The 24,678-nt window shown below is 39.0% G+C and overlaps 1 protein-coding gene across 2 annotated transcripts in view; it reads left to right on the top strand.

Moving 5' to 3' along the window:
* The first annotated feature begins 356 nt into the window (after positions 1-356).
* INO80 (INO80 complex ATPase subunit) overlaps positions 357-24,678 on the top strand; it is a 68,550-nt gene continuing 44,228 nt past the window's right edge. The window contains exons 1-14 of one of the 2 annotated variants that reach the window (XM_072864140.1): positions 357-496; positions 8,766-8,951; positions 9,835-10,001; positions 10,098-10,165; positions 11,524-11,685; positions 13,521-13,641; positions 14,935-15,149; positions 16,197-16,250; positions 17,849-18,052; positions 19,340-19,535; positions 19,732-19,799; positions 20,126-20,335; positions 20,923-21,003; positions 22,261-22,356. In XM_072864140.1, coding sequence (XP_072720241.1) covers positions 8,809-8,951; positions 9,835-10,001; positions 10,098-10,165; positions 11,524-11,685; positions 13,521-13,641; positions 14,935-15,149; positions 16,197-16,250; positions 17,849-18,052; positions 19,340-19,535; positions 19,732-19,799; positions 20,126-20,335; positions 20,923-21,003; positions 22,261-22,356 — 1,785 coding nt within the window. In that variant the 5' untranslated portion in view covers positions 357-496; positions 8,766-8,808. Of the gene's footprint in view, positions 497-951; positions 1,418-8,765; positions 8,952-9,834; positions 10,002-10,097; positions 10,166-11,523; positions 11,686-13,520; positions 13,642-14,934; positions 15,150-16,196; positions 16,251-17,848; positions 18,053-19,339; positions 19,536-19,731; positions 19,800-20,125; positions 20,336-20,922; positions 21,004-22,260; positions 22,357-24,678 lie in introns of those variants that run through there. The other variant, XM_072864141.1, reaches the window with a different exon arrangement.

Below are 24,678 nucleotides of genomic sequence, written 5' to 3'. Positions count from 1 at the left end.
GCCAGACTCTACCAATCGGCCGCGGGAGCGCATCGATGGGAGCGGGCCCCCCGCGGGCTGCCTGCGGGGACGGCGCCCGCGGCGTGGGCGCGGGGTCCGTGCGGCGGCTGCGGCGACGCGAGCAGGGCGGCGGGACCGGGGCGCGGGACCGGGGCGGCGGGGAGGTATGCAGGGCTCGATTGTTCAGGCCTGGCCATGGCGCCTCTCCTCCCCCCCGCCATGGCTCCCCGTGTCCCTGCTCCTCTCCTCTCAGTGAGCGAAAGTGGCCGCCGCCGCCGTCCCAGCGCCCGCAGCCGCCGCCTCCTCCTCAGCAGCAGCGCGGGCGCCATCTTGGCGAGGCAGGAGTCGAGAGCGCCCCGCGGCAGGAGACAGGCAGCGCCAGCCCCGGCAACGCGGGGCGAGAGGCCGGGTGGAGCGAGCGGGGGAGCGAGCCCAGGAGACACCCCCAGCCCCCCGCCGCCGCGGCCGCCGCGCCGAAGCCGGGCCCGCTACCCAGGTGAGCCACCGCGGCGACCGAGCAAGGACACGCCGGGCCGGGGCTACGAGAGGCGGTAGCGGGGCCCTGCCTGGGCAGGCCGCGGCTTCACCCCCCCGCTAAGCGGCGGCCGCAGCAGCCGGGCCTCTTCTTAAAGGGACAGGCCCCTTCCCCGCCCTGCCCGCCGGATGCGCCCCGATATACCGGCGCAGGAGCCGCCCCTCCCCCCCCGGCGCGGAGCGGAGCGGCCGCCGGGCCCCCCGCCACACGCCGGGGGGGCGGGGGGGGGGGAGGGGCGCGCGTGGCGGCGGCGCGCGGCGGCAGCGGGCCCGGGCGGGGGCGCGGCGGGGGCGCCGCCGTGCACCTGCGGGCGCACGTGCGCGCGGGGGGCGGCGGCGCGTGCGCGGGGGGGGGGGGGGGGCGCGCGCGGCAAGGGCGGCGGCGCGGCCGGGCCGGGCCGGAGCCGCCGCCAGCGCCGCGTCACGGGGAGCGCAGCCGCCGGCGGGAGCGCCCCGCTTCCTGCGGGTCCGCCCGGCGGCGCAGCGCGGCGCTGGGACCCTCCGCCCTCCTGGCGGGAGCGGGGGCGGCGCCGCCTGGGCTTGTAGGCACCGTTCGCCCCCTCCCCTCGGGGGCCGGGTGCGGAGGTGTCGGAGCGGGGACTTCGGCCCGTCACGGCCCCCCGCCGCCCAGGGGAGGGCGGTCTCTGGGCGCCGCCGGCCCGGCCGGGCAGCCCTGTGCGCGTACCGTCCGCATGATGCAACGCTGCTGTTAGAGCTCGGAGACTTCTCCTCAGTGCGAGCTTCTTCCTGGCGATGCCTGGCTTTGCGAGGGTCCGGGCTGGCAGCGAGCTCTGTCCCAGCTGCGGCCGGCGTCGGCAGGAAGGCGTCGTGTGCCACATCGGTGTCGTTCTTGCTGAAGAGTGCCTGCTAGGTGTACAGGAATGTACGTTAACGTTGTGTTTGCACTGGTGAATACGTACACTAGAAAATACCCCTTTACAGCTGTGGTATGAAGTCTAATCGAGTTCCACTGCAAACACGGGGCCTGATACAATTTCTGCTGTGATTAGTATTATTTAGCATTATACATTCTTTTTGTTCCCCCTTGCTGATCTTGTGTGGTAAATTTCCCTCTCAGTAGTGTTGTAGATGATAGTAATCAATTCCTTTAGATTATTTTCTTCTTTGTATGGAGAAAACGGTGCAAGTTCCTTTTTTATAGTGAAATGCCTTTATGTGCGTTATTAGAATATTAGTTTTCTCTCACGTGAACAAATCTACTGTATGGATTTGTACAGCACATCTGATACACCTGTGTGTGACCAACACTAATCTTTTTTTAATTTACAAGAATCATAAATGATGTATTTGTGTTGTCATTCCTTTAATGTGTATGTATAAGGGTACGTCATGACATCCAGAGGTTGGTAAGGTAGTGAGGGAAAAGTACAAGGAATAGGACTGTAGCTTGAACCTTTTCCCAGTGTTTAAGGATACTCCCTGTAATTCACTTCTAGTCCATCTTTTGCACGTATGTTGTTAAAGTTGCATAAAATACTGCTGTGCATTTCTTGGCTGTTTAAATGAGCAACTTTTGTTCCATTTGGGTGTAACATAATAAGCTGTAAATTCTGTAGTAAGCATGCTATTTGACAAGCTAAATTACATGCTAGGGATTGATTTAGATGGCAAGAAGAAAATGGTCTTCTTAGAGCTTTCTTGGACATAGTTCCCTTTTCGTGGTCTGGGGTGGAGGGAGTAAAAACCAAAACTGAAAACATCCACGCAGTTTGTATTTTGTGGACACAGAGAGAGGAGGAGTGAAGCAATGGCAATGTGTAAGGGTAACAGTTGGTGCTGTTATGTAGTGTAGAGGGTATGGATGCATTGTCAGAGGTCTCTATAAATACCGTTAAATGCCCTTTGGGGACAAGACTTACTCTAATTGAAAAATTAAATAGTTTTTTTTTTTTCTGCTAGTTTAAACATGGAAGTAGAGCTGTGACGTGCCAGCTTTTGTGTTCAGTATGTTTTAGGTATTCTGTCATTCACTTATGTATATGCTTCTGATAAATTTTTTGTAGAGCTGTATAGCTTTTTTTTTAAAAAAAATAATAAATTAGGCCCTATCTGTGACTGTTATTTCAGCAATTAGAAAATTCAGAGCCTGTGTCCCACTGGCTCATCTTCTCTGTATTTAAAAGCAATTAAAAAGTGGAACAGAGATCAATGAAATGCTGTCTTATTCCTTGGCAAACAGTATAAAACCTTACCACAAAAGCAAAACAGCAAAGTAAAGCACTGTATATAGGATGGTATCTAGTTTTAACTAGATTTCCTTACTCAGAAAAGCAATTAAAATGGCTTCTTTTTAATTTCAAACTGAAATGGTGTGAACTCACACTTACATTGTATGTACGTGTCTTTTATTCATTCAGCTTGAGTTTAGTGGAGACTGAGGGCTTTAGGTTCATATGAAATATCCTCCTATCTGCTTTTTTTAAAGCAATAATCTCTTATGTATCAAAGTTATATTTAAGATACTGCCATAAAAAGGACTATATGGGGATTATGTTTTGCTTTAAGACCTGGCATATAGTGTGCTCTGGAAAACGGTTGTCAGTGTAACTATACATTTATCAAAACAAGCTAAAATGTGAGAGGGGAAAGAAGAGTGTAATTCTCCTCCAAGCAAAATACCTCTTCAAGCTTTTTTATGCCACCACAATTCCTGTATTAGAGATTATATGCTTATAAAGAAATCTGACAAAAATATACCTAACTGATATTACTGTACTAATGTAAGTTTTCCATATAGATCTTGACTTCATCTTCTGTGTGGATATGTATGTTTGTGTCAGGCATTATTCTGGAGATGTTACTACAGGAAATCCTTACAGTATTCTGCTATTCTGATGAGAGTTATATATCCCAGTTGTAAATTTCTTCAAGAAAGAAAAGTATCTTAGGTGTTCGTATCTGTTTGGAAAATCTGTCTTAGTAAGTTGGTGTCAAAATGCAAAGCATGAAAAGACCATGTATGGAAAAAAACAGGAAACTGCTAAAATTGTGAGGGAACTAAAATAGCATAGAAGGTTGTATCCTTGCTCCCAGGTTTTAATCCTGCTTTATGGATGAAACTTTCAGTGCTGTAAATAGGGATATGAGTGATACATACTTTCAGTGTGTAAACTGGGATTTCAGGTTTTTGTCCACTTGAATGTTTTGTTGGACGGAGGAGAGGTAAGAAACTCTGCTATTGTGGGCTGAAATATTTGAAGAAATAAGTGTGCTCACCTGCTGGCTGGTAACACTTCATATACATGCACTTAGTGTGCGGCAGGCGAGACCGTTTGAATTAGTTTTACCTCCCTGATTTGCCTTGCATTTGTCATAGGCTAAGAAGGGGTACTGTGGGTTAGCTGCTATGTTGTACCCTATACCTCCATGGCAGCTTGTGTTTGTGTATGTGCCCTCAGCTGGAAGTGTAGTTGTTATCATAATTTACTATAATGTTTGATGTGAATGTTGTTAGGCATAAAGAGAAGAAAAAGTTATCCTCTGGGCCTTACCTGAGGTGTAGAGATGCCAGCAACTGAAGGAAAAAAAAGAAAAACAAGAGACTCCTGGAGGAAGAAGTACTATTTCAAACAGCTGTATTAAGCAAATCCTTTCTAGCTTGCAGCTAGGCACAAGTGCTGAACTGTGCGCTTGCCATCTATGGGGCTCCTGCTTTGAATTGATATCGGTAGCAAAAACTTGTTGGACTTCATTCAGAAATAGCCAGTGGATATCTGTTCAAACTGAGAGAATCTACTTTTAAAGCTAAGCTCCTTCATGAGAGTGGTGTTTTTGCTATTTGGTTGGTGCAGGTTGGTGGGTATAAAACTTAGAAACCTTGTTATAAAACGTAACTCTGCTCTCAGAGGACGTCCTTGGAGGATTCTTCTCCAATGCTGGGTGTTTACTTACTGACTAGACATTGTAATGGGCAGACTTGAAAAACAGAGTGAAGAAACCTCACACCTACATTAACATTGAAATAAGCAATGTGATTTAAAACAGGATAAGGAAGGCTTCTTCAGAACTGAACTTAGACCTTAAAAAATATATATGATTATGAAAGTTATTGGTATGAAGTTGGTATATATGTATATATAACTAAACTCAGATTCTGCTGGTGGTGTTTTACTTGTGCCTTTAATAATTCAAGGGGCCAGATGATACAATTAAATGGTTTCAGTGTGAGCTTCTGATTAAGTAAGAATGTTAGAGGATTCAAAGTGCCAGCCAGGCAGTGCAGCAGCTATTTATTTCCAAATGCCAGTTTTCTAGGCTATTATAACTGTAGGGGAGATGAAGGGAGAAAGCAAGTAACTACTGAATTTGATACTGAAACTTAACATAAAATTGGCATGTATCAATAAGAAAGTTGTGATGGCAGAAGCATTATTCTGCAGCATCCAGTCATTTTACCACCTGTAACACGAGTAATTACCTAAATGTTACCATCAGTAATGAAAACATTTTGAAAATCTGTATTTCTGCAATCTTCCTTAAACTGAATAGGCAAAAGGATAGATTTGTTTCAAAAATGGCAAAGAAAAGCAGAATGAATGTCATCACCATGTAAATCCGCTGAAGCAATGTCTTGGTGATGTCCTGCGCACTGTTACTGTAGTGGATCAGGCTGTTGCGTACCTCTCACTTGTTTGTTCCCATCTTCTCTCGTTTCAGTATTCAAGCAGATTTTGCTATTGGAAATCTTTGTTTCTTAAAACCTAGAGTGGGAACAAAAGAACAGAGAATAAAGCAGAATCCATCAATTAGCTTCCCGTATTATTACTTTGGTCGGCAGAGAAGCACTATGGGACCGTTAGCATATAAATAAATGAAAGGCTGAATTCAATGGCTGAGCTAGTCTCTATTCAATATGCCTGTGTAACACTTATTAAATTTGTTTTGGGCATTGTTAATACATTTAAGAATATTTTTCAGCTCTCCTCTGTTTATTTGTTTATTTGGTAGGCAGGATACAGATGAGTAACTGTTTTGAGGACAAGAGTAATTAACTTTGTATGTACAGGAGCCTCTTGGGACAGTTAAAATAGGAAGACAAGCAAAAGCTTGTCTTTTTCTACGGGTGAAATGCAGAGTACTTATACTGTGTCAGCACAAGGAGGACTTTATTAAATGTGGAAATGTAAGGTTTCCTGATCTGAGACGTAATATTTAAGAACATAGGTATCTGAAAAAAGTACAGATGAGACAGGTACTTAGTATGTACACATGCTACGTGTATATGCTTAGCATAGTGTACACAACAAGGGGATTTAATGTGTTAAAGTATGGAATGAAACCTACTCTTTGCAGTTGCTGCAGTCATTGCAGACAGAGGGTATTACCACTTGCTTTCATATTTGCCTGGGAACTTTGTGCAGTAGGAATGAGCCACTCCGGAGAAAATATCTTAGTTTTCTAATTACTAAACACATCTGACAGCATCTTCTTTTCATAGGGTCATTTATATCTTACAGGTAAAGAAATAGTCTTCTGCTGGGTTATCTCCTAAGCTGTATGAGCGTGGAGCCAGATGAGCACCACTGCCTGTGCGGAGGAGAGGCACTGATCTGGTCTGGTGGATCCACTTAGACCAGCACTTAGGCAAGTGCGTCTGGGCAGCTAGAAGAGCATCCAGTTACTCATTTTAGATCAGGAATATGGTTGTGTTTGTTTTGCATCTGGCCTGTTTGCTGTCCTGCAATTAAAAACTTGACCTCAAATCTATCTTAATTCTTTCCTTTTATTTTGCTGTTAAGCTTGTATAGTTTTGTGAGGGCAAGGCTCACTGGGGTGCAAAAGAGCACATTTGGTTTGTTAGCTTCCTTGGAGGCAGTTAATCCAAGTGAAGTCCTGTGTGCTTTGTGCCCCCTGGGGCACGTTTCTTTCCCGCAGTGCCTCGAGGACAGGCAATGCTACCAAACGTTGAGTTTGGGGAAGGAGGTTTTCTGCAAAGAGCAGACAGGTGAAAGATGCCTTGTGGTTCTGAGCAAAATCATTAAACAATGGTCGCACATGACATTTTGTCTGGGAAAGTAAAATAATACCATGTTCGCATAACACATGCTGTTGTTGACGGATATGTTTTGAAATGGAGTGATAAAATGGATCACCGTACTTTTTCTGGTATGATACTAGGGATTGAATCTTGCTCCTATAATATACATCAATTTTATTGGTGATCTGAAAGAAAACCACTTTCACCTTCTTGGTGTCCTTTTCTATCTCCTCCTGAATGATTTCTTCCATCAGACACAAGTTTCATGTTTCTTCTTGTTTTCTAACCTCTTTACTTTCTTCATGGCCCTGTCTCTTGGAAGGCAGTTTTTGATTTTAGGGTGGTTTTTTTCAGATGGCTGTTAAGCAATATGACATATGTAGATGAAAGTTTCTTGGAAAATATGAATCTTAATACCCTTATCATAGGGAAAGCTTTCAGGTACTTTATTGTGTCTGTTAACCTCTGCTGGAAAATGGGTATTTGCTAACAGAGGTCAATCATTCCTTTGCTGTCAGGTGTACAAAGATCTAGCATATAGAAAGCTGAATCTAGATAGCTTCAGTCTAAAAATAATTTTTAAATGAGGGCTGTTATCCTGTCTAACAATTGCTGGCATGCTCTTGTTTATTCTGCATGGGTAAAGATGTTAACTCAAGGCTAGGTGTTTATTAAGAAGTAATAAGATGTGCTCTTGTTCAACCACTGCCATTAGTCTCAAGGTGGCAATCACTTATAGTTTTTTGTAACTTTAGAAATTCTGAATCTGTACTGTAATTTTTGAGGATAAAAGACTTGGAAAAAGTTAGATGCTGGTTTTCAGACTGTATACGTGAAGAGAGAACAATTTGAAGACCAGATACTCAATCTGTGTTTTCACTTACATAAGCTTAAAACAATTTAGTCATTAACAATTTAATAATTGAACAAATATAAAATGTTTTGCAGTAAATTAACGTGAAGTTTGCTTCAGTTTTTGTAGTATTTTTAAGAAGTGATAGAAACCAGAAGAATCCTTCAGAACAACAATTAATCTAAGTCTTTCAAAAGCTGACTGGTTTTATTTTTGTCCTCCACCAGAAGCAAAAGCTTAAGGCATGTACTTATTAGTAAATATTATCACATTTAGAGTATTGACAGCACTTTCATTTATACAGTAACAACTGTGACTTTGGAAATAATTTAAGATTATCTTTCTCACTATTATTATAACAATGATGGCATCTTTTATAATCAAATAAGAATAAAATTCCACTTGACAGAGCTATTACTGTAACAGTTGTTATGACATCTTTTGTAGTTGAAGGAAAATAAAACCGCAGTTGACAGAGCAATAAAATGTTTTGATAGTTTTGTTTTTAAAGTATGTATTATGCAAATATTGCAGAACGGATGTGTTTGTTTTTTTAAGAATCTAAAATCCTGAGAACAAATAAAAAAATGAAAATCAGGCAGGCTATTTTTACTAGTTGAAAGAACATAAAGCTAGAGTACGTTCTAAATTTGTAAATATAAAAGTGTAATAAGTTGCTAATTACATGTTACTTTAAAGATAACAGTTGAATTTTAGAATGAAAGTTTTTTTGGTCAAGTATTTGTAGCTTGTTGTCAACAGGTAACAGCTATGTTCTGAGTGCTGTAAGAGTAGCATTGCTTTAAAGTAAAGGAAAAGTCTTAAGTATTCTGTAGACTACAGCTGTGAACTAAATGGTAAAAACAACAGAAGAACAATATTTGCAGTAGTTCTTCCTTTTTGGAGTAAGTTTATATACATGATTCAACTCTAAGAATAATAATTTAATTGCTTTCATTCAACTTTCATGCCCTCTGTTCAGAGTTAAACATGTTATCTTTAATAGTGATTAAAGTTTACTTTAGATGTTCAAGGACTAGCTTCATTGTACTTTGCATTTCTAAGTCACCACTTGGATTATCATACTAGGTCAGTGCAGTGCTCATTCCTATCAAACGGCATCCATGAAGTCATAAAACAGAAAACTAAGAATGTAGTTTTTGGCTATGGTAAAATTGTAGTGGAAAGTTTAGTGTCATTTTCTGTTTGTTTGTTTAATATACCTATTAACTGCAACCTAAGTTTTTTGCCCAGAACTACCTCGGTTATGTGTTCTGCGAAATATTAGCATTTGGTGTAGTGTGCAGTAGATTTGCCTGCTCGCTGAGTTTGTTCCTTTCGGAGGTGGTGGTGGTGATGACCGTTGTTTCTTCTTAACAGCTGTGTGTTCAGAGGCACCTGTGCATGAGGAGAAGTTTGTTCTATGGCCTCAGAGCTGGGTGCCAGGGAGGATGGCAGCTGCTCAGAGCTGGCAAAACCCCTTTATCTGCAATATCTGGAGAAAGCTCTGCAACTGGATCAGTTTTTACGACAGACGTCTGCCATCTTTAACAGGAGCATATCCAGGTACCAAAACCTTATCCATTTTTCCGTTGGGAATACCAAGGAAAGACAAGCATTTTTATTATATTGTTCCCAGGCAACACCATATTAATGAACAAGTCACCACTAAATCCTTATAAACTCTTCTCCTTTAAAGTTTTTGCACTGTGCTTCTCTTAGCTCACACTGATAATTCAGTGTGTTGCCAGTCCACGTACAAATTAGCATGATGTTTTAAAGCTCTTTTTCGTAGCTGAGTGGCCAAAACTTTCTTTGTCTGCAAAAAGTAGGATGTACAAGCACTAAGTTGATTTTTCAGGGATGTCCTGCAGCCATAAGTGAAATGCAAAGACTGTTGCCAGATGCAGAATTTATCTGTAAGTAAGTTGTAGCAATGAGGAGCGAGTCATCAGGGTACGTTTCCGTCCCAAAACAATTTACGTTTAATTTCATCAGTGTTTTGGAATTGTAGAGTTACAGAACTGATAACTGTGTGGGTAATAGATAACAGATATATTTACAAGCATGTAGTAAGATCCACACAAAGAGTAGAAAAAGTATAGCTTTATATTTCTCACATGTACAGTAGTGCTGAGGATGACAATATTGTGCTTTGGTTTGACTTGATATTAATTTCTTGCTTAGTTCATGCTTCTCAAATTAGATACCTAGTTAAAGACTGAAGGTGCAGGTTGATAGCATAGCCAGGCTGGTCTGATAATTAACTACTGCTGAGGGGTCAAAGGGAAATTATTAACAGCAATATTTCTAATATGTAAAATTACATCTGAAACTGTCTCAGTTCTCAAACCTGTAGACAAATGGCCTCATGTAAGAAAGTTGCATGGGTATCTCCTCTTTTGAATATTTTCCTTTCATTGTGACCGTATTACGTATCTTCTTGCAGCGATGAAAGTGAAGATGGATTGGATGACAATCCTTTGCTGCCTCAGTCTGGGGATCCCCTGATGCAAGTTAAGGAAGAGCCTCCAAACTCTTTGCTTGGGGAGTCTTCTGGAGCAGGGAATTCTGGGATGCTGAACACACATTCCCTGAATGGAGTACTGCAGCCAGGTAGGCAAGCACTACGTTGAATCTCTGCTTTCTTTGGGATATGCTGGGAAAAGCATTATTTTTGAAGAACTTTATTCTTATTTTTTCGCTAAACAGAACCAAAGTCTGAAAAAGGGAGCTTGTATAACTTTTCCAAACTGAAGAAAAGCAGAAAGTGGCTGAAGGTAAGAATATTGGAAAGAAATGCAGCTGTTATGAAATCTGTGAGTAAAGTTCCAGTCAACACCCTGTAGACAGTGGTGAATGATTCCATCTTGTCACCTGACATAGATCATGGTGTAGAAACATTTAAGCAAACAGACAGCAACAAGAAAATAAGTTAAGCACTGGTCAGAGCATTATCACAAATACAATTTCCAAATACAGTAAGTTCACAGTAAGTTTGTTTGTTCTCATCTCAGTAGTACATTTAATTTTACTTTACGTGTACTACTGAGAGCTTAGAAAGCTAGGCTAGTGTGTTTTATTTAAGAGCTGCCCTAAATCATGTGATGCAATTTAATCAATGCAAAATCTCACACTGAAAGGGAGGCATAAGGTGATAAAGAGATGTGGTAATATTTTGTGTTGCTGAAAAGAGGGCTTCAAATGAATTCTTTAGTCTTGTTCTATATTGGCTTGTTGTTTGCCGCACTAATTTTTTTTGAGGTAACTGGAGCTAGTGTCCCTTGCTAAGAAGAAAGGAATGGGGTTTTTTTTGTTTTCTTACATTAAGAAAGAACACTTACCAAAGCAAAAAGTACATTCTGCAGAGGCTTCTCATCTTGGAAATGGAAAGAGAGAAGAGTATGTGACAGTTGATAATGAATATTGTATTAGACTTTGGGTAGAACAAAATAGAATTATAGTCTCTGTAGATTTGAGGCTTTCATTTTCGTTATGTAGCAAAATGGACAGTAGACATTTCAATTTTGGTGAGCAGCAGCATTTTAGTTAAATTTCGCAGTGAGTATAAGTTCAGAAACTTGAAGTAATTTTAGTACACTGTCCAAATTAAAATGAGCTGTTATGAAATATATTAAATGGACATTTGGGACTCAGATGAAAATTTGTTTCGAAGAGGAACTCAATACAAGGTCCAGATGAGGATGGAAGGTGGCTTTATGCCATCTTTGCATTTTCATTGTACTGTAGCCTTCTCTAGTTAGCAAAAACAGGCTGCCAAGAGGTCAGACGAGCCAAACGTGCTGCAACTGATGCAGGTGGAAGTGGTAGATTAGCAGGGCAAACTACAAACAGGTCAGGAAAGTACCTGCAACCATACATCACAAAATGCCCCTCCTGGTATCCTGGATTTTCTCTCTGCTGCTTTTCTGAGATCGCAAACAGACAAAGTGCATTCTAAAATGACTTAACTATCACCAAACTAACAGAAAACTACCTTCCCCCAAATCAGAAAATTTGTATTGGATTCACTGCTACACAGTACTGTACCTCAGGAAACTATAAACAATAAACATAAATAAACAATTCAGTATAGGGACTTGGGATTGTTAAATTAGTTTCCGTTTATTCTTGTTAGAGTATCCTTCTGAGTGATGACTCCAGTGACACAGATTCACCAAGTGATGAGGACGGAGAGGAGGAAGAAGAATTTTCTCTTTCAAGGGAGGAACTTCACAATATGCTGCGATTACACAAATATAAGAAACTGCATCAAAGTAAATATAGCAAAGACAAAGAGGTAAAAATCCAGAATTTTTACATTTCCCTGATTTTTATTCTTTCCTTTAGCTGTGTTATTTTAACTGCTCTTAATTTTTATCAAAAAACATAATATTTTGTGGACTGGAAATATCCTGTTGTTTGGTAGACTAGAACAATCTAACAGCAATTTCAGACAAGGGTTATTTAGTTAATTACATACAGACTTAAAAGCTGTTGATGCCTTATGTTGAGAATCTGTCAATAACTTACGTCGCTAGTACTGACATGTTATATATAGCTTCCACAACACTCTGTCCCAGTCACTAGAGCAAATATAGGGTGCTAGAATGCAAGATTTGGATAAATATATATGAAAACTGAGGTGCTGTGGGCTAAATTCTAATACAGGTAGTTGCTGCTGTTCAAGACTAAAATTGTATATTTAAACCTAAAGCAGTATACTTGCGTCAGCATTGAGGTGATGAGTAGTAAGGCGATGTTTACCTTCTTGAAAGGTAGTTCCTTGTTTTCTTCCTTACTGTTTTCTGTCATTCTTTGGGGTTTTACTTGGCTTTCTTTTTTTCTTTCTTACCTTTCTTTTTTATTTTGGATTTTCTTCTCATATTCTCTTTTTTCCCTTATTACAAGAAAATAGTCTGCTGCATTTCTGCATTTTTCTTAATATTAGGCCAAATTCTATGACTGTTTGATTCTAATAATATATTTCTTCAAATTATAAGGGCTTTTGCAGAAATTATTTTCATTGCTGTTTCGAATTGCACCAGAAAGTAGTCTCAGATGAAGGAAGTCATCCTGTTCTGCTATCAGAGGATGTGTCTGAAATTAAAATTTGACTTCTTGTTTCATATTCTTTTGAAATATCTTCAGAAGAGTGAAGAAATATTTTCCCATTCAGGTCTTTGCTTCTGTCCCCTTCTTTCCTTTGTTTACGTGTTAAGTTCTAAACCAAGATTGTATTAGCTTCTTGAAATATGTACATAACTACACAAATATTCATATACCCAATTTTTACACAGGTCATAACTTTTGTTAGATTTTACACAAATAAATATTTCCAGACTAGTAAGAAATAATATCCAGTGGAAGTAACCAGGGTATTGTCAGATCAGCAGTACATAGTTATGAGGGGGGGAAACACATCTGTCCAAAAAAGTTTGTTTATGCTGATGTTCTCACCTTTCAAAAATCTTTTATTAACTTAATAGTATGCTTAGGTTTTAAATAGTTAATTTGTGACCTGTACTGTCTTTAATTTGCCTGTTTATATGTAACATGTGTATAGTTCTTTAATATTTTAGTTTAATAATGCTTGGAATATACGGACTTTTTTGATAATTTGGAAAAAAATGCTGAGGCAGCTATATTTTTACTTGACAATCTGAATGTTCAAGCTGTTTGTCCTTGTGGAAATCTTCTAAATGCCTTTTATCTAAACCCATCCTTTTACATCCTTTGGAATGATAAAGTAGAACACATATGTAATTTGGGAATGCAAGCAAAACAAATAGGAGGTCCATGACTGGACCACTTCATGTAATGTGCTGTCTTGCTGGGCAGCACCTGTATGGAAAAGATAGAGCAGTATGTTTTGAAAGTGTAAGCTTCACTGCCTGCTTTTCCCGTCTTACTTAACTGGGTGGGCTTGGCTCCCTGTGTAAAACCTGGAGGCCACCTCTGGGAGCAGTGGTTTCACTTTGGACACTGTATGATCCTTGGTAACAATGCTAAATATGGAGAATTGCATGTTTTCTGATCTCTTATTTATGATCAAGATCTGAACTTGTTTACCTGCTATCTCTGTTATCTGCTATATCTGTTTTCCATTACTGTGCTCATTTACATCCACTTCAGTTGCAGCAATATCAGTACTACAGTGCAGGACTGCTGTCTACACATGATCCTTACTATGAGCAGCAGCGCCACCTGCTAGGGCCCAAGAAGAAGAAGTTTAAAGAAGAGAAAAAATTAAAAGGTAAAGTCAGTAACCATGTGTTTTTAAATGGCTGCTGTGATTAAACTTCTTGCCTATGTTATTTCCTTTGAATAAAGATAAATATTCAAAACTTTTGGGTTTTGCATGGAAATACCCAGTTCTGTCAAAGAAAAAATCTTCAGAAAATACTGTGCTTTATCTTCTGGCTTCTAGAAAGCTAGGGTGAAAAAAAGGAACATGAATTGAAAGTTAATGACTTTAGATTTTCTTTGTGGACCTCTGAATCTAGAATGAAAGAGTTATGCAGTAAGTACCTTATAGCTTTATTCATTGCTTCGCAATCCATAAATACCTTTGTGTATCATGGTCCATTTACTCAGTTTTTTGAAAACACGATAGTTCCTTGAAAAATGTAACAACTTATCCAGTACCTGATGCAGTTATTCCCGAATATGTAATTCGAGTGAACAAGAAATGACAGGGAGTTAGAGTGTTTTCTGGAAATTAGCGAGAGCTCAGAATTTATGTCAGTGTGAGTTAAAATAGAATTACTTCTGTAACCTCTCAGCTGGAGTTTCTCAGATGCGTGTTTGCCAGGAAGTACAGTTTCCTTTCTTGATTGAGCTGGCAGCAGCTATAAATCTGTAAGGAAGCAGGAAGAGAAGGCTATGAACTGTCAGCATAAGGTGAATTCTCTCTAGTGCAAGTACTTAAGTTTGAGCTGTGTTTTAAGGGGGCTATTTTGGGCTTCCTTCCTTCCTATCTTTCTGCAAGTTCCTTTAACTGTGCATTTTTTTTTTCTCCGCTAATCTTGCAGCATCCATGATTTTGCACACTTGCAAAGAATATTTTTAATATCTGATACCAGTATCAGTTTCCTCTGAAAGCTGGTTATTTGTAATACATGATAACATGCCATTCTCTTTCAACTGCTGAGAAGTTTGGTTTGAGACTTACCTTACCAAATGCTAATGTTGTTACCTTTAAATGTCTTACCTTTACATGTCTTTAAGTAGAATTTTACCACAAAGCAAGAAACACTGCACCAGGTCCCAGACATTTTAATGCCTAAGGAATGTTTCCTTGCCTGGAAAAATTGCATTTCAGAACTCTATTTATTAAACAGGAAAATCTTTTTATTATAAACTGATGAAGAAATACCTAATATAATAAATGGATGGTACTAGAATTGGCAAACATGGATAAGTTTGGCTTTTTTGTTGGTTCCACACATAAATTGACTAGGACAGCTTACTCAGGAAAGATGCCTGACTAAATGTGTCCCAAAAATAGAAAAAGAAATTAATTTTTATGATCATTGTTGCCATGCAGGCAAGTTGAAGAAAGTAAAGAAAAAGAGGAGACGGGATGAAGAACTCTCTTCAGAGGAGTCACCACGACGCCACCATCACCAGACCAAAGTTTTTGCCAAGTTCTCTCATGATACACCACCACCTGGGTCCAAGAAAAAGCATTTGACTATTGAGCAACTTAATGCACGTCGGCGCAAAGTGTGGCTTAGCATTGTTAAAAAGGAGTTGCCAAAGGTGAGCTTGGCTAGTGGCACTAGGTCAATGATGATGGCAAGAAAGTGAAATAGAAAATTAACTTAGTGGGGAGGTGACAATTGGAAAACCAGAGTGAAGTAAGATCTAGTTTTTCTGGTGATCGTTAATGACCAAACTGATATTCTGTAATCTGTAAGCAAAGTGTAGTTCGAATTTCTTATCACCGATGATATCTAAGTGGATCATGCAGTGCTTTGCCACTGCTTTCATTTGGCTATCCAACCCTTTTCTATGAATAGTACAGTAAACTCTAGCAGGTACTCCTACTAATCTACAGGATAGCAATGTAGAGCAAACCAATATGTAGGTTTTACATAAAGTTCAGGAAAGGAGTGTTTCAATCATTGTAGCATGTGTGTTTTTTGAAACTTATTTCAGAAACAGTCTAGGGAAAAGTGTTTGTATTATTTACAGGACAAGCTTCAGGCACATTTGAAATAGAAAGCTGGGTTCACTGTCACTAGTTTTCTGAGACGTGATCAGAGTGGACCTTACAACCTGCTTTTTGGAGTTCACAGTTAACAGACTTGAATTCTACGAAGTTGAATATGAGTGACGGCTTTAACATCCTTAATGAACTTATAAGCCAGGCAAAGGATATGTGCAGTGTCATAGACCTTATTTTTTCAAAAGACTGATTTTGATCATGTGAAGAACATAGGTTATACATTAATTCTTAACATCTTTGTGAAACAGTGGAAATTTTTGTTGTTTACTTCAGTGATAACAGTGGAATAGGGGAACTCTGCTTTGCAATAGTAGTAATTAAAGAAATGATCCTGGAAAAGGAGGTGTTTTACATGCTTCCTTCAGGAGTTGGAACACGTTTATGTATGCCTTCGATAATTAAGGATGAAAAGCTGTTTCAGTCAAAGTAAAAAATACTTATGGTACCTGTACCCACTTATACAATAGTGTGCATGGCTGAGGTTGGCACATATGTCTGCTGAAGACTGGATAGTGATATTTTAAAACACTGTGAAGCCATTACCCTTTAACTAATTTTAAGATGGTATTCTTTTACAGGCATACAAACAAAAAGCCTCAGCCCGCAACCTTTTCCTAACCAACAGCAAAAAGGTAAGTGTTGTTTAGCTTTATACGGTTACTTGTACTGGATGTAATAAGCAAACTGTAACTTCTTTATGTTTCTTCTGTTTCTTATAATACTGACTGTACTAGCAGGGCAGTATAGGAGAAAGCACTATATACAAGTAATTTGTCATTTAGTGCAAGGCTTTGCAATTTTTATATGTGTCATTTTGGTGTGTTTCATAAGCAACAGATGCAACAAGCAACATGAATTTCTTTCATGAGATATTTTGGCTTTCATAAGGTTTAGTTTGTACATTTTTAGTTTACTCGTCTTTGATACAATAAATTAATGACTTTGGTACACTTTGTTGGCTTCTGAACTGCCCATCTATCCACTAGCTAGAATTTGCTGGTTTAAGCATTCTTATTTAAATCAAAGGGGCTCTTGGAATATTAAATGTGTTAATTTACATAAATATATATAGGAGCTGAGATTAAAAATAGAACAATTTTCTGCTTAAGTGGATGCAAAAGGAATTTATCTCCTCATCAGAGTCTTCTCTGAGCAGTGTCATTGTTTCTACCTAGAAGGCTTTACTTCAGGAACACTTGGTAATGGCTTTCTGAGCATTTTTCAAGTGATAATGCTCAAGTGTCTGATTCATTTATATGGCTAATGAAAAGGTAATCAAGTATATGGCTGAGAATCATCAGAGGCAAGATGGTGTAGGAAATTTTCCATTCTGTATATATGTTATCAAGAAAGGGAGCGTTTTCTGTGTAAGGGATGCAGAAAACAGGACCTGCAGGTATATATTTAAGAAACTTTGCTGTCGGTAGGTTCTCTCCTGTGGTCCTCCTTAGCTAGCAGAGAGTGTATTTCTTTGTGATGTCTGGGCAAAGAGCCTGCAATTATTGTATTTGTAGGTATTACAAACTGTGTTTTAGCAAGTGAGTTATGCAGCAGACTTAGAGGTTTTGAAATTCCACTTCTTTTTCTTTGTTTTCATTTTGTTTGATCATTTGAAATCTGTGTGTTAGAATTGTTGATGTGCAAATTTTAGTGGAGGAAAAAAAACCTGTCACAAACATCAGACCCAGCAATTTTGACCGTTATGACAATGGCGTTAATGTATTTATACTAGAACGAAAAATTACATTGTATTATGCTTCTTTATGAGGCGGTAGGAAAATTGTAGGATACTCCCCCACTTTTCAGTGTATTAACATGTGAATGGGATTGTATTCCACCAATGCTGCTATTGTAGCAGCCTTATTAAAACTGTGAGGAAGCGTGGGTACCACAGAAAAGTGTCTAGAATAGATGAGTCAGAGTTGCAGGCAGGCCTTGAACTCTGGTCTCCTGAGTCCCTTTCAAGGACCTACCCACCAGATCAATCCTTTAAGTACCATGCCACACTGAAACTGTCTTCAGGTTTTGTCTTCTCCACCATCTCAGGAGGTTTTTGGAAGTTCATGTTCTCTCATGCCATTTCAAAAACGTTACTGCTGAGTAAAGTATCATGGTTTTTCTCTTCTGAAGGATCAGACTTGGTTGTAATTAACTTTGATGTTGCTTATTGCTGGCTTTCTTTAAAATATGCCCATTTTACTACTGTTTCCAAAATGTTATTTCGCTCTAGCTTGCCCATCAGTGCATGAGGGAGGTACGTCGAGCTGCTATCCAGGCCCAGAAAAACTGTAAGGAAACTCTACCACGAGCGCGTCGTCTTACCAAGGAGATGCTTCTCTATTGGAAAAAGTATGAAAAGGTGGAAAAAGAACATCGCAAACGAGCTGAGAAAGAGGCTCTGGAGCAACGCAAGCTGGATGAGGAGATGAGAGAGGTACAGCAAAAACACAGATTGCTGATAATTAATCTGTCGAGGAGACACAGAAGTGACTGGATAATTTGAGTTTTTAAATCCAGGCCATGAAACTCGGTTATTTGTTCTGTTTCAGTGGTATATCACTTATTTCTACTGCTATCTTAAAATTCTTTACATAATTCTTCTAATGTTAGCTAGAGCTGGTTAAAAAAAGCCTTCAAACTGCGTAAATTCTTTGCAAGTGAATGAAATGGAGGAAGGGATTAGACGAGCAGCGTGTCTCACAGGCATACATAACTCAGTGTTAGTAAGGGCCATGCTTTTGTGATCATTTGCACATTATTTTGGGTCCAGAAGACAAGCCACCTTTTCATTCACATTTATTTTTTTTTTTCTCTCTCTTTTTCCCCCCCCCGCTGTAAACTGATAACACAATTTGTATATGGGGCACAGAATCGTCTGTGATTGCTTTTTTGTTGGCCAAGTGACAACTTCGTGGATTCCCTTACAGAGTAATAGGGGTTGAATTTAAGAAAAAGCTTTCTTGCCAAAGCTCCCTAGTGGATTTATGGTTGTTACCTTACATGTGTGGTGATGAGCTCAGGTTGAATCTTTAGAATACCTTATGTTTAGTTATATGCTCAAATTACACTTTAATTTATTGCGTTCCTCTCATTCTTGCAAGTTCATAAGCATTTTGTGAAGGTTTCAGCTGACTTAGATTAATAGACAACTTCTAACTATAGCATTTTTTAACCAGAACCTAAGAATGAACAGAGTTTTTACAATGTCTTGCTGAACCCCAAACCATGATAATATCTCAACTGTATTACCTAGTCATGCATTTCATGTATCCTACCATAATTCTCTTTACTAGTAAATAACAGAATGTTGGAGTTAGGTTGTCATGAAGAGGTTTTTTTAACTGTTCAGTTCTTTTACTGTAGTCCGCTAAAATCCTGTTTTATTTTTGTCAATCTTTTAATTTTTCAGTATAAACAAAACTTTTAAACTTTCTTTTATTAGATGATGGTGGTCTTTGCCATGATTATTGAATTTAAATGAACTTTCCATTTACAACAATTTTATATTTTAATACAGGTGTTTATGGTGGTGGTCAGTGTTCTTATGTGTAACTAGTATTCTAGCATTTTGATATCACAGTGATGTGCATAATATAATCAAGATAGATTAGTTATATTATTAGATTAAATTTTTTTCTTTAATTCTATTTTAAACATTAAACCTTTGTCCTGTTTTTTTTTTTTCCCCTTCGTCTGTTTTTTGTAAATGCTCTTCTCTTAGGCTAAGAGGCAGCAGCGAAAACTTAACTTCCTGATCACACAAACTGAATTATATGCCCATTTTATGAGTCGTAAACGAGATATTGGACATGATGGAATACAGGAGGAAATCCTGCGCAAACTGGAAGACAGCTCTACCCAAAGGCAGATTGATATTGGCGGAGGAGTAGTGGTCAACATCACTCAAGAAGATTATGGTAAGCGATTTGCCTACAACCCTTCCTGTGCATTCTTTTGAAATTTACTGTACTCTTCATGTTATCCTGCAAACTTACTATTTCAAGCACAAAATCTCTCTATGTAAGAAGCACTGCTATAATTACTGGCATTTACCTGTGTGTTAATTTGGGTGGTTACTGCTGCAGAGCTCTAACATGGAGATGTTGTTTTCAGATAGTAACTATTACAAGGCTCAAGCTCTGAAGAATGCTGAGGATGCTTACCAGATTCATCAGGCCCGGGTATGTATTTTTTGGATCCATGAAGTAGAAGAGAAAGCAGAGTAATTGGTAAAGGCCACAGAACCAGGATCTTTTATAGTAGTCAAGTCAAGTAGGTTTGTTTAATCCTGAGTGACAGATTTTAATTTAATTCCATTGCCACTTTCTGTGCTAAACAGGTAGAAAAACATGATATAAAGATTTGGGCTATAGGAACAGCCTTGTTTTCTTTTAGTTTCTGGCAGACATCCTATGTCTTAATGTGAAGTGTAAAGCCTTTTACTACACAGTTTCTTGATAAACTAATATGTTCATCATCTTATGCATACTTCCCTCTTCCTGTTTAGACCAGATCATTTGATGAAGATGCAAAGGAGAGTCGGGCAGCTGCTTTACGGGCTGCTAACAAGTCTGGTACTGGCTTTGGAGAGAGCTACAGTTTAGCAAACCCATCTATCCGGGCAGGAGAAGATATTCCACAGCCTACTATTTTCAATGGAAAACTGAAAGGTTACCAACTGAAAGGCATGAATTGGCTGGCCAACCTATATGAGCAGGTATCTTAGTACATCTTGCAAATTTTTAAAACTTCTAGGATTATTTAAGTCATTAGAGTAAATTTGGTCAAAAAAATTTAATGGTTTTAAAAATAGACCACGTATACTAAATCTGTAATTTGTTTAGAAGAAAGGAAAATATTATGTAAGCCACCTATCAGTATTCTTGATTATTTAGGAAATAACTTTGAATGGGGCATTAAGTTCAAGATTCTTTATGTGGATGTTTATACAACTGTTTATCACTTAGATTATACACTGAGGAAACTTCTGCTGCTCGGAGCTGCATACTGTTTCAAGCTTTGGTCAGCTGGTAAACTGCAGGCAGCCTTGTCCTTGTGTGTGTACCCAGCTGGCAGTGCAATTGCAAAGTGCAGACAGGCTGAGGAAAAAAATCAACCTGAGAAATGAATGAAAGTACAGTTGAGATAAATTATCTCTTAGTAGAACATGTAAGAGGCAATAAGGTGTTTCAGAGTTGTTACAGTGGGGCTGCTCCCCCTAAATTCAGTGGCAACTGTTCTGCTAGTCCTGTGTGGATTAAAAAGCGGTAAGGTGAAAGGTGTTCATTTATGGATCTTTTGCAGGGCATCAATGGAATCCTGGCAGATGAAATGGGTCTGGGTAAAACAGTACAAAGTATTGCTCTCCTTGCACACCTGGCTGAGGTAGGTGGATTATAGCTTATTCCTGGTCAGTATGCTTGATAGAATATGCATACTTTTCACATGTTTGAAGTGAATTCTAGATTGTAAACCTTAAATGTCTTAAAAGGCATTTTAGCTATGGTATTTCCCTTTGTTTTAAAGCTACGCCTTTGAAAGGGGGTGTGTGTGTAGATACCTATGTGTGTATGTAGATACCTATGTGTGTGTGTATGTGTATGTAAGTATATATATAAATAAAAATGGAATTTTCATTTATTCACAGAGTAATATCTTTTCACTTGCACTTAATGTGAAAGCCTGATAAGAGAACAAGTTATAGAATTCATGATTCACTGACTTTTACAAATCAGAGAGATTTGTAGAAATGAAGCCCGAATTCTGAGCTTCATGGCAGTCAGCGTTTCCATATTTGTGTTTCTTTTTTCAGGAAGCATAGTTATTCTTCTGTGCCAGGGCAGACAAACAAAACAGAAAAAGCAACAGGAGCTTACTTCTTTATGCAGAAATAGATATCTTTATTTAAAAAAAAAAAAAGTCTTGATTGGCATCCAGTCGCTTGCCTTAAATAGGAGATATCAACCAAGTGATACTGAGAGCAGAACTAGCTTCAGTAGTGACCAAATGACAATTACGTGCATTTGTTTATGTTCCTTTTGATACCAGTTCACTGGCACTATCAGCCACAATAGTGGAAGAGTGTGCAGAGCCAAAGGCTCTTGAGCTCATCTGCATGGAAGGGGTAACAGATAGGCTTGTCTCCCTGTTGCACTGCAACTTGAGATTTTTGGAAGCCTACACAGGGCTTTTACTTTCTCTGGCTCTCCCTTCCGCAGGCCAGCTTGTAACTGCCAATACACTAATGGCCCGACTTTGTTATTCACCAGAGGCATTCTAACATGATGTGATGGAGCAAAGCTTGCCAGTGCCACCGGAAGTTCTTTTCCTCCCCAAAATGACAGGGGCTGTTAGTAATGGGAAGGTGGCAACTTTCAGAAACAAAGGAGCGAGCCACATTGAAACAGTGGTGGTTGTTCTGGTTTGCTGTTACGAAATAAGTCTTAGTTAAACATTAGATCTGTTCTATTTGATTCTGTATCACCCTGCTGTGCTGGGAGGAAGTTTTGTTATGTTGCATACAGTTCCCTCTTTTACGTGGACACTGGCATTTAGTAGTTGTAAAGCTGTATCAAACTGTCTCTGTGTCCCTTCCCCCCAATTAATTTCTGGGTGTCTTTTTTTTTAATGTGTATATTCCAGAGAGAGAACATCTGGGGACCTTTTTTAATAATTTCACCTGCCTCTACTCTTAACAACTGGCACCAGGAGTTTGCCAGATTTGTACCTAAGTTTAAGGTAATAAGCATGTGCAAGAAAGTTATTTCTGTTTTCTCAAAAGCAAACTGTTTTCTTCTGAGTTCTTTGCCACATCTGGATGCCTAATTACATTGGAATTTGAAACTCTGTAATGGGCTTGATTCTGCTAATTTTTTCTGTCATCCTGTTTTTCCTGGAGCATTCAATTATCTAGTGTTTAAAAATGTTCTTACTTGAATAATATGATTTTTCTTTTGCAACAGTTTGAAGACATCTTCTCAGTGAGGAATTGAAGTGGGGCAGGGAGTGGATGTTCAGTTCTAATGTGTGGGCCTGGCAGCAGATACAAGAATAATATTTCAGTCTTATGTACTGTCTTTAGGATTAGAGCAGTGTTTTCAGTCATTCATATCAATTTGGGTAAGGTAAAGATTGTATGTGAAGAAAACTGAACTCTAAACAGATTAGAGAATGCAGTTGTTATTACAGAAAAATAGAAGAACCATAGATATACAACCAGTGACCAAGAAAAAGGGGAGAAGTGAGGCACAAATAGGTAAGAACAAAAAGATCAGAAGAAAATAAATGGAGTTCTTCAGGTATATTGTGAATGTGAAAACATAGTAACACAGAAAGCAAGGAACGATCAGTTACTGAAAAACAGCTGCTTACTTATTCCCCAGTGGGAAACACTGGGGTGTTGCAAAGGAAGATTTCAAAAGAACGTGTACTGCTGAAACAGTGCTGAAATTTTAGAATTAAAGATAGACAATGGTGTCAGAAGCTTGCAGTTACATCTGCAAAGAAGAATAGATTATATTTTCAATATTTGAGTTGTTAACGTAGTAACCTTTGATATGAAGAGATCTTGCTCAGTTTTTTAAAAACATCTGATTTTCTTTTTTGCAGAGAACTTGTAAGAGCAGTAAAAGACACCTAGTTATAAGTAACCAGTATACCAGTAACATCCAGGCTAATTGTTTGAATCTCTTGGCTACTTAATAAGGTGGAGGAAAAGACTTGGAAGTATTACTATAAGCAATATTTGATTTCTTGATCTGGGGTAGGGCAGTATTAAAGGACTTGCATTTTGCCAAATAGCTTCCTCTGCAGATCCCTGATGAGACCGTACGTTGGTTATGGTGGTGTATAGTTTGAGGTATCTATATGAGGAGAAGTTGTGCTAGAACATAGTTCAATACTGGATGATTCGAGTGGCTTATAAATTGGGATTACTGAGACTTCAAAGAAACTGATGAAGAAATAGAAATGCTTACATTAGGATTTAAAATTTAGGATTAAAAAACCCTCCTTTTTGTAAAAGGAGTTACTTTAAAAAAAAAAAAACCTAAAAATAATCCATTTATGTATTTGCATAGCCCATAACAATAGGGGCCCTGATTAAAAACCCCTGGAGTAGAAAACATTAGAGCAGTTGGCCATTCTACCTACTTACTCTCTCATTTCCTTTAATCAGTTCATTGTATAGAATAGATGAGCAACTGTTTATGCTTTCTCCTTCTCGTGAATGAAATACAGAAAACATTTCAAAAATGCAGTCAGGATGCTTGTGAAAAGATAATTTTCCCTTTTTCGATTTAAAAAAAATTATGTTTCTGTCATTATATAGCTGTTCTTTGGGTTTATTGCATAATAATGTTTACCTCATCCATGGAACAGAATATTTTTAAAAATAAGTTTTCTAAACTTACTATTGTTACATGTTTACAACTTTGATCAATCTTTTTCAACCAGTTTTGTTCCTGCTTCTAATCATACAGAAGTGTGTAGTCAATTATGCTTGTAGTAAATCAGTGAATTAATTTCTTCAGGTCGATGGCAGAATATGTAAACTAAAAGGCAAATCACTTTTTTAGTTAGTCTGATGCTTTTTTTTATTAGCATCCTTATTTCAGAACAGTTGGAAGAATATTCAGCTAAAGCCACTTTGAAATTTGGAGCTTGTGAGTTGAAGGATGGAGATGTTTAAGACCTTTCGCAACCTCAGAAACCAGCATTCCTCACTTTGTCTTAGTTGAATGTAGTCCTTTCATCAGACAGAAGATGGCAGTACAATATTATTAACAAGTAATTCTGGGTTCAGTGCACTGCAAAGATCTGTTCTGAGTAATAGGACCCATGAAATGCTGAGCTATAAATGGATTAAGAGATTTCTCTGGCAGTAGTGCTTACTGTTTAAAATTCTTATATTAAATATGTCCAAGCCAGATGTTTTAACTTTATCTCCGATTTTTGGGGACAGTTCTGAATTATAAAACCAACGGGACAACCAGGAATGTTTAAGAGGAGAATGAGCCACTAGTCCTGTAGGGTTAACTGTAGTTGAGGGCAGCCCTCTTT

Source organism: Ciconia boyciana, chromosome 6 (assembly GCF_034638445.1).
Source record: "Ciconia boyciana chromosome 6, ASM3463844v1, whole genome shotgun sequence".
NCBI lineage: Eukaryota > Metazoa > Chordata > Aves > Ciconiiformes > Ciconiidae > Ciconia > Ciconia boyciana.
The sequence above is the reverse complement of the archived record's forward strand: the minus strand, read 5'-3'. Positions and strand labels throughout refer to the sequence as shown.